Here is a 10,000-nt window from a genome sequence, read left to right as displayed (position 1 = left end):
GATATTTGTACTTGGTATAGTTCTTTTTCTGATCGTGAACCAATATTTCTTACTCTCTGCACGCACGCCCCTCTAGACCACAAAGCATGCATGGCTGCAGGGCCAGGCTATACTTCCACACTAACTCTGGAGGGAGCCCGGGAACTGGGAACCTCACGGTTCCTATCCGGCTGCTCTACCGGGCCACTGCTCTACCGGGCCACTCTGCCCTGCCCTGGGCCACTGCTCTACCGGGCCACTCTGCCCTGCCCTGGGCCACTGCTCTACCGGGCCACTGCTCTACCGGGCCACTCTGCCCTGCCCTGGGCCACTGCTCTACTGGGCCACTGCTCTACTGGGCCACTGCTCTACTGGCCACTGCTCTACCGGGCCACTCTGCCCTGCCCTGGGCCACTGCTCTACTGGGCCACTGCTCTACTGGGCCACTGCTCTACCGGGCCACTGCTCTACCGGGCCACTGCTCTACTGGGCCACTGCTCTACTGGGCCACTCTGCCCTGCCCTGGGCCACTGCTCTACCGGGCCACTCTGCCCTGGGCCACTGCTCTACCGGGCCACTCTGCCCTGCCCTGGGCCACTGCTCTACTGGGCCACTCTGCCCTGCCCTGGGCCACTGCTCTACCGGGCCACTCTGCCCTGCCCTGGGCCACTGCTCTACCGGGCCACTCTGCCCTGCCTGGGCCACTGCTCTACTGGGCCACTCTGCCCTGCCCTGGGCCACTGCTCTACTGGGCCACTCTGCCCTGCCCTGGGCCACTGCTCTACCGGGCCAATCTGCCCTGCCCTGGGCCACTGCTCTACCGGGCCAATCTGCCCTGCCCTGGGCCACTGCTCTACCGGGCCAATCTGCCCTGCCCTGGGCCACTGCTCTACTGGGCCACTCTGCCCTGCCCTGGGCCACTGCTCTACCGGGCCAATCTGCCCTGCCCTGGGCCACTGCTCTACTGGGCCACTCTGCCCTGGGCCACTGCCGTCCGACACACGGCCACGTATAATGGAAGTATAAATCATGACTATAGTGTGTAGTGTTGGTGTGGTTTGGACCTGCGTGGACGCTGCAGCATGATGGCTTCTCAGGAAACTGGGCCACTGCAGGCTATTAGAGCCGGCTGTCCGGTCCAGGTCCATGAGAGGCCAGAGCCCAGAGCCCGGAGCCCGGCCCACAGACAGACAGACAGACCTGGGTCTGGATTATTAATGTCCCCCCACTCCACAGGCAGGTCCCCCTCCCACACACACACACACACACACACACACACTGTGGCCCCATACACCCCCGGGGTCAGCCAGCATGGCTCCTGGAGCAAGGCCCCTATCATAAATCTCCCTAAATTAGTGTGCAAGTGTGTGTGTGTGTGTGTGTGTGTGTGTGTGTGTGTGTGTGTGTGTGTGTGTGTGTGTGTGTGTGTGTGTGTGTGTGTGTGTGTGTGTGTGTGTGTGTGTGTGTGTGTGTGTGTGTGTGTGTGTGTGTGTGTGTGTGCGCGTGCTTATATGTGTGCTTAAATATATACTGCAGACAGGGAGACAGGTCACCACGGAAACAAGGCAGTCACTCTTTTGGTTGAAGTGTCAGTGATGCATGGCGGGGCGAGAGAGAGAGAGAGAGAGAGAGAGAGAGAGGGAGAGAGAGGGAGAGAGAGGGAGAGAGAGAGAGAGAGAGAGAGAGAGAGAGAGAGAGGGAGAGAGAGAGAGAGTATGGAGGAAAGAGAAAAGCAAACAAAAAAAAAACAGGAAGTGAGGAGAGGAATTTGACTCTCCGAAGGCGGCGCTTCACTTCCAATCCAACAGCCTACTTTTCATTCCATTTTTCTGCCCATAACATTATCTTTGATTTACAAGTATTTTCACATGCTCTGAAATTCCCTCCGTGAGCATCGGGACGGATTCCTTCACGCTCGATTGTCAAGAGCTCTGAGCACTATGTTGACCCGGCCTCCCTCTTTTGGGCACGTCATTACAGACAATAATGTACATTGAATGACAGTTATGATAGTAATATAATGTTAGTTATATTCTCTCTAGGCCAGTGGCTTTCAACCTTTTTCATATCAAGGCTTCATTATTCATTCGGCATTTTGAGCCACAGACCACCATTTAGATGACATTTAGCCTCTCAGACCCAAAATATGTTGTTATGGTTGGATAAGAGTTTATCCACAATTCCATGGTGTATATTGAAGTATTGTACCATAGGAGAGATACACTGTAGCAGGCAAACGCTGATCGAAATAACATTATTCTATAGACGATAATGTAACTCTTAGTAACATGAAACCAAATGGACTCAAACTGTCCATGATTTAGCTGCAGACCACTTAACTGGTGGAAAACCACTGCTCTAGGCTATTCTCGTGCAGTATGGATTAGGACTTATTTATATATAAGTGGTTAACATCTTCCTCTCCTTGCTGTCTGCCTGTCTGTCTGCCTATCTGCCTGTCTACCTGTCTGCCTGTCTGTCTGACGGACGGCCTGTGGCTCCCACCGTGCATTTCAATGCCGTGGTATAATGGGGGAAGTGCCAGTGTTGTGTCACTTAGTTAACCCCAGAGACAAATGGCTTCCCGCGCGCGGCGCAGTGAATTACACACCTCATGAAGCATATTAGGTGCCAGACAGACACACTGCCTTTGTACCGGAGATGATCTGTATGGAGCAGAGACGGAGAGAGAGAGAGAGGGGGGTGGAGGTGGGGGAGCGCGGTGGGTTCACAGTCATCTTTACAGCACATCGGCATAAGAACAAAAACAGAGGCAGAGAAGACAGACGGGAGGGGAGGCGGGTTGGAGGAACAAAGAAATACATCAGTACGTTTGTGTATCGGCGCTACTGTATGTGGAACAGGAGACAGAGGACTGCAGGATGGAACTATTTGATTGGGGGAAGATGAAGACTAGTAATAATAAGGGAATAAGGAGAAAAAAAAATCATTGCGGGTTAGATTTGACAATCAAAACAACCTCATCTGCTGCCAGCTAATGTGGGAAAATTATTAGGAAACTATAAGAAAATTGTCGCTCGGAGGCTACCTTGCACACGTTGGTTAATCACTTAGACTATCGTTAGCGCCAGAGTAATAATATTTACATGCTACAGGGATTACTTAACTCATTCCGGGCGGGAACCCCTTTTGGCGTTTTAACTAAGCATTATGTTATACTTTAGCTATTAAAAAATAGCCGCGTTATGAACTTGTAGGTCTGCTATTTTTGAAAAATCGTGAAAATATGGCATAAATCTTTGAATATATTCTTGAGTTTCAGTTTTTAACACAAATCTTTGCTTCTGGGGGGTCCCTGGAACAACATATTTTCAGATGCGGTCGGTGGCATATTACATATAATTTTGGGGGTCCTTGACATGAAATATTGAGAACCACTGATATAGAAACATGAGGTTTTTCAGAAAAAAAGACGTTTTAAAAAGACATTTTTTCAATTTCGACGCCAGGCCTAAATGGGTTAAAAGTTGTGTTATAATTGCTTTCCTTGTTTTGCCTTTCATGGACGCAGGGTGATTGTGTGTTTAATTGCGCCAAAGTGACAAATAACGGCCGTTACGATTTTGATGAAAGCGTGAGATCATTAAATTACTGCAGCGACCGCTGCCTGCCTGCCTGCGTGCGTTCGTTTGTTATAAGATTGTTACGCTATAGCGAAATTTATGCCGTGAGGCTTTGAGGGGCCAAACAGTTATTTACACAAATTCACTTCCACGGTCATTCCTGGATTTGAGGGGTAATTATGTGCAAGCGAAATGTTTTTATTTCATTTAATCCAGCCGGTATAGAGTCATTTGCAGCGGTAATATTTGTGGTGCTGCTGGCGATGCACAGTAAAACCAGTGCTCTTTTATAAATGAGCTTTTCACCACTCTGAGAATATGTGTTTAATTGAACATTGATTGTTTGTTGGATCTAGCGGCTCCGCGCTAGTTAACAACATTTATCAGAGCAGAGGAGAAGCAGATATTATAACAAAAACAAAACGTTAAATTAAATAAAGTTAATGTTGAATAAATATGATCTTAGAAAAATATGATCGTTAAAGCGGTGGTTCCTTGAGGGAGTTCCAGGGGGTCCCCAGCTAAATGATATAGTTTAGAACCAAATGGACCCTTAAGGGTCTGTAACTCTGAGAGTGAACAAATAGACCTGTAGGGAAATTATTGAACTGAAAACATTCACTATAGTTCAACTTTGTTTTATTAAATTTCACAACCAAATTCAACCTCTAACTTCTGCCCATGAAAACATGTCACTGTCGTTGATATCATTCTGTGAAAACGTATGCAGGCATAGTGTAAAGTCAACAGAAATATACATGCATTCACGATACAAAATAGGAAAAGTTATTTCAAGTAGAATGTTCAACAATCAAATGATAGTATAATAGTTTTACCAAAACCCTGGTCCTATACTGTACTAACTCTAACTGTATATAGCTCAGATTATGAAACTAATAACTAATCTAATATAAGGCAACCTTCCCCGTGTTTCTTCACTAGTCCGATCCAGAAGTACACAGTTTGCTGGTCACTGCTACAGAGCTGACAATGAGGTTATATCTTCCCTTCTTCTCTGTGGAGTCCTGCCTCAAAGCAGACCAGAGGTAGAAAACTGTCGTTCCCTGATGTCATCGCTAGGGACACATGCATCAGTAGAGCAGGGGACGGCAAAGGACCGGAAAGTCTGGCGCGGCATTGTTTGAAATCCATGATCTCGACCGCGGTGAAAAATGATTATGATGATGATGATGCACCACATATGTTATCCATAAAACCTTGTGGTATAATCTCTCTAATATTCCATAACAACATGTGCATGTGTCACCCTTTATCAACGCAGTAAGATGTCACACACACACACACACACACACACACACACACACACACACACACACACACACACACACACACACACCCATGCATGAGGAGATGAGCTATAGTGGAACATGGATCTTAGCTGTTAGAATCTACATGGTGCAGTTTTGTCATATTTCCACGCGGCTGACCCCAGTCACCTAATGTCATGTAAATAATGAATCAAGTTATCCATGCATGTGGGGGGTGGTTGGGGTGGTTGGGGGGGGAGAGAGAGAGAGAGAGAGAGGAGGGGGGCAGAGAGGGAGAGGGAGAGTAACAGAGAGTGTGTGTAGGTCAGGGGTTTGGGGGGGAACGGGGGTCATGCAAATGCCAAAGCAAATGGAGGAGAGCTGAGTCCCACATGGACTATATTCCCTCAGCCCCTCTCTCTCTCTCTCTGTCTCTCTCTGTCTCTCTCTCGATGTGTGTTGTTTTCAAGCTGTCATTCACACCATATATTTCTAACAGACAGACAGACAACTAGTCAGTCAGCCAGTCGTTCCCCCTCTTGCCTCCATCACTCCTTCCTATAGATCTCCCTCGGTCCAAAACTCAAGCCCTAATATTTGACCTGCCAATTGGGTCTCCTCTGACACCAGGCGACCGCAGCAGCCTTCGCCCTCCCTCCCTCCCTCCCTCCCTCCCTCCCTCCTTCCTTCCGTCTCTACACCTCTCTATCATCCCTCCATCATCCGTCCGTCCCTTTGGCTGGAGAGAGAGAGAGACGGGTGGCTCTGGATGAATAAAACAGCAGCTTGAAGGAGTGAGTGAGGGGAGGACGGAGGAGGAGTGTGTGTGTGCGTGAGTGCGTGTGCGTGTGCGTGTGCGTGTGCGTGTGTGTGTGCGTGTGTGCGACTGCGTGTGCGTGCATGCGTGCGTGTTGTGTGTGCGTGTGTGTGTGTGTGTGTCGGGGGGCTCCTCCCGGTAGCTGGTGGTCTCCGGCTGTCATGGAGGCTGCCCCCTGACCTCGGGGAGATAAGCAGCAGAGGAGACCCCTCCGCCCGTGGGGTCCGTCCGGCATGCAGCCGCTGTAAAAAGCTCCCTCCATCTCCATCTCCATCTCCTGCTTCATGAATTATTGAGATATTGGCCTACAGCTCCTGAAATATACAGCAGGCTCTGTCTGTCCCTTTGGATGCCTCTCTCTCTCTCTCTCTCTCTCTCTCTCTCTCCAGCCATGCCTTTTCTTTTTCCTTTCTTCCCTCTGTCTCTCTATCATTTCTCTTCATCGCTTGTCTCTTCATGTGCTCTCTCTCTCTCTCTCTCTCTCTCTCTCTCTCTCTCTCTCTTCTCTTACTGCTGTTTGTGTGTGTGTGTGTGTGTGTGTGTGTGTGTGTGTGTGTGTGTGTGTGTGTGTGTGTGTGTGTGTGTTGTGCGCGTGTGTGCGTGTGTGTGTGTGTGTGTGTGTGTGTGTGTGTGTGTGCATGTGCGTGCGTGTTTGTGTTTGCGTGCGTGCGTGCGTGTGTGTCTGATTTGTTCCTTCCATGCGTTCAGCATGCATCTCCTTCAGATTAAAGCCGCTGCTCTGCCATAGTTGTAAATCAACGCCAAAACCTCCAAAAACAACAACAAAGCGTTATAGGACGGCCAAAAGAGAGATGTCATCAGACTCATCCTTGTGTGTGTGTGCGTGCGCGTATACTGTATGTGCGTGTGTGCACGCGCGGTGTGTGTGTGTGTGTGTGTGTGTGTGAGTGTGTGTGCGTCTCCCCACTAACCAGCTGTCACACCCTTCCAGGCTGTCAGGGGTCCTGTGTTACATCACGTCCTGTAATGTGTGTGAGGCCCCAAAACGAGGCGCGACTCTGCTCCGTCCATTCGTCTTCCCGCGCTGCCTCGTGTTCATAGATGAAACAGTTGTCCAAGGCACGCTGCTCGCTGTGTTCCTCTGTGTGTGTGTTTGTGTGTGTGTGTGTTGGCGTGCGTGCGTGCGCGAGGGCCGTGCGCGGTCAACTCGAGAGGCAGTGCGTTGGCTCCAAAAGGCGCTGGCCAGTGCAGAATCGCAGCCATAACAAATGAACAGAGAGGAGAAAATAAGACTTATGAAAGGAAAGCTGAGCAAAGGAGTGATTCTCTCTGTGGCTGCCGGAGATCTGTATTGTAAGCACTTTCAGCTGTCAGCACTTCTATGAGCTCTCCTCAGAGAGGGAGAGAGGGAGGGAGGGATGGAGGGAGGGATGGAGGGAGGGAGGGAGAGAGATGGAGGGAGGGAGGGAGGGAGGGAGGAAGGGAGGATGGAGGGAGAGAGGGAGGGATGGATGGAGGGAGAGAGGGATGGAGAGAGAGAGGGAGGGAGGGTGGAGGGAGAGAGGGAGAGAGGGAGGAAGGGAGGATGGAGGGAGAGAGGGAGGGATGGATGGAGAGAGAGAGGGAGGGAGGGAGGGTGGAGGGAGAGAGGGAGGAAGGGAGGATGGAGGGAGAGAGGGAGGGAGAGAGATATGGAGAGAGGGAGGAAGGGAGGATGGAGGGAGAGAGGGAGGGAGGGAGGGAGGGAGGGAGGGAGGGTGGAGGAATGGATGGAGAGAGAGAGGGAGAGAGGGAGGGAGAGAGAGATGGAGGGATGGAGGAAGGGATGGATGGAGGGAGGGAGACAAGGATGGATGGAGGGAGGGATGAAGGGGGTTGAGGGGAACATGTTGTAGTGTTAACCCCCCCCACCCAACCCACCCACCCCTTTTAAGTGTTGTTGTTTATGTGTGTACACTGCACTGTTTATCTTCATGGTTCATTTGATACGCTTTCTGTTTGGGAATAGACAAGAGAGAGAGAGAGAGAATGCAGAAGAGGAGAGGAGAGGTGAGATGAGATGAAGAGGAGGGCAGAGGATGGAAGGATGGGGCGACAGTGGTTCAGGGCAGTGGTTCAGGGGATACCGTGAGTCTCCCAGTTCGATCCCGGGCTCCCCCAGTCCAGATAGAGTCAGTGTGAAAGTGTCCTTGAGCAAGACGCTGAATGCCTAATTGGTCCCGATGGGCAGGTTGGTGCCTTGCATGGTTTCCTCCGCCATCATCCGTGCATGTGTGAATGTGTGTGAATGGAATGCACGTGCGTAAAGCATTTTGGATAAATGCACTATACACCACTTAAACACGCCATTTAAGACGGATACATTTCGTTGAACTAAACCAGCATCAGACGTCAATCGTCGGCTGGGTCGTGGTTGCTACTAGCCATCAACTATACGCTCCGCTCCTTTTATTTTAGCTTCTCTCCCCCCCCCCCTCCCCCACACACACCACCCCCCCCCCCCCCCCCACCCCACCCCCCCACACCCCCCCACCCCCACCATCCCCCCACCCCTCATTAAGTATTGATGTGGGTAGCCATACTTGCCATCTCAGGCCATTAATAATGCATGGCAGGTGCTGTTGATGTGGTCTCTGCCTCTCCAACGCGCTGAGATTGAAGGAGGCGGGCGGGCATGGCAACACACAGCAGCTAACGTTACATATACCGGCTCCGGCTCTACAACCTCCATCATACGCCTTTACGACACACACTCGTATACGCACGCAAGTGTGCGCGAGCGTGTGTGTGTGTGTGTGTGTGTGTGTGTGTGTACATGTGTGTGTGTTTACAGCATGCTGTGATGGCAGCCATATAAGATGGATATACAGTACTCTGGGAGAGATCTCCCTGTGTGTCCCTGAGCTATTTCTTACATAGAAAATGACCCGTATTCATAAACAGCACATGGATGGATGGATGGAAGCTGACTGCTCCTGTTCTGGAAGTGTTTTGTTTTGTTTTTCTTCCTTTTTTGTCTTTGTTGTTTTTTCTTCAAACCAACCAGGATATATTGTACTCCCACTGACAGACATGCTCACTCACCTCTCTCTCTCTCTCTCTCTCCCGCTCTCTCTCTCTCTCTCTCTCTCTCTCTCTCCAGGTTCTTCCTCAAGTTCTTCTTGAAGTGCAACCAGAACTGTCTGAAGAATGCAGGGAACCCGCGAGACATGAGGCGTTTCCAGGTGAGACAGACTCCAGTCCGCCCACAGTCACACACACACACACACACACACGCATACATGAGGTTTCTTTCCTCGTATCGTGTTTTTCTCTCTCCATGAACACATTGGAGAGCATCATGTGGTCCGATCCACCGCGGTCCGTGCCGGAGTTCTCTCCTACACACTTCCACTCCTCAGGTGGTGGAAAGTAAAGTCAAAGTCAAAGTCGTACGATTTGTCACATTTTTGAGTTATTTTACTTCACTGGAGTATTTCCAATTTTCTATACTTTTCCTTCTACTCTTCCTTCTGCTACATTTTACAGACAACTATTGTCCATGCACTACATTATCTGAAAACACCAAAAGGGGTTCCCGTGCTGCACGGGTCAAGTAATAAATGTGCGTACGTTTTGCGGCAGGTGGTGGTGTCGACTACGGTGAGCGTGGAGGGACACGTGTTGGCCGTCTCAGACAACATGTTTGTGCACAACAACTCTAAACATGGCCGTCGGGCCAGAAGACTGGACCCCTCGGAAGGAACTCCGTCCTACCTGGAACACGGTATGTTAACTCCATCCTACCTGGAACACGGTATGTTAACGTCATTAATGCACGCCTGCGATGCTGCAGGAAAATCGCTGAAAAAACATATTTTGTTAATGACAATGACGTCACTAAGACCACAAATGTCCCAATAAACTATAGCTAGCCTATAGAGCGTCGCAGTCCCTCCCCCTTTCAGAACGACGAGTGGCCCAGGAAATGAAATGCAATGCATTTCTCCCATAGGATTTTCTTTAAGTATTTATTTAAAGACGGTTACGCCGCGGACAAAGCCAACTCGGATCGTGACAAATCATGACAATGAACACAATAGATTAGAAAGAAGAAAATAAAGGCAGGAGACAACACTTATTTGTTTTGTTTTTCTTCTTATAAATTATTTGATCGGCCCAAAACACTGTGTTCATTGTCATGATTTGTCACGATCCGAGTTGGCTTTGTCCGCGGCGTGACCGTCTTTAAATAAATACTCAAAGAAAATCCTATGGGAGAAATGCATTGCATTTCATTTCCTGGGCCACTCGTGGTTCTGAAAGGGGGAGGGCCACCCAGTTTGCTGCGCTCTGGGAGAACAGAGCAGCTGAATTCTTTGTTTTGATTAGTTATAGTTATGATGATTATT

General features: G+C 49.8%; 1 protein-coding gene across 1 annotated transcript in view; it reads left to right on the top strand.

The window, feature by feature from the left end:
• Positions 1-10,000, top strand: part of ebf1a (EBF transcription factor 1a) — an 87,171-nt gene that overhangs the window by 28,839 nt on the left and 48,332 nt on the right. Inside the window, 2 exon segments of the mRNA XM_080774689.1 lie at positions 8,752-8,833; positions 9,234-9,375. Of these exon segments, the coding sequence (XP_080630815.1) occupies positions 8,752-8,833; positions 9,234-9,375 (224 nt within the window).

Source organism: Protomyctophum bolini (genome assembly GCF_963924005.1).
Source record: "Protomyctophum bolini genome assembly, chromosome: 10".
NCBI lineage: Eukaryota > Metazoa > Chordata > Actinopteri > Myctophiformes > Myctophidae > Protomyctophum > Protomyctophum bolini.
This window is presented reverse-complemented; position numbering and strand designations above follow the sequence as displayed.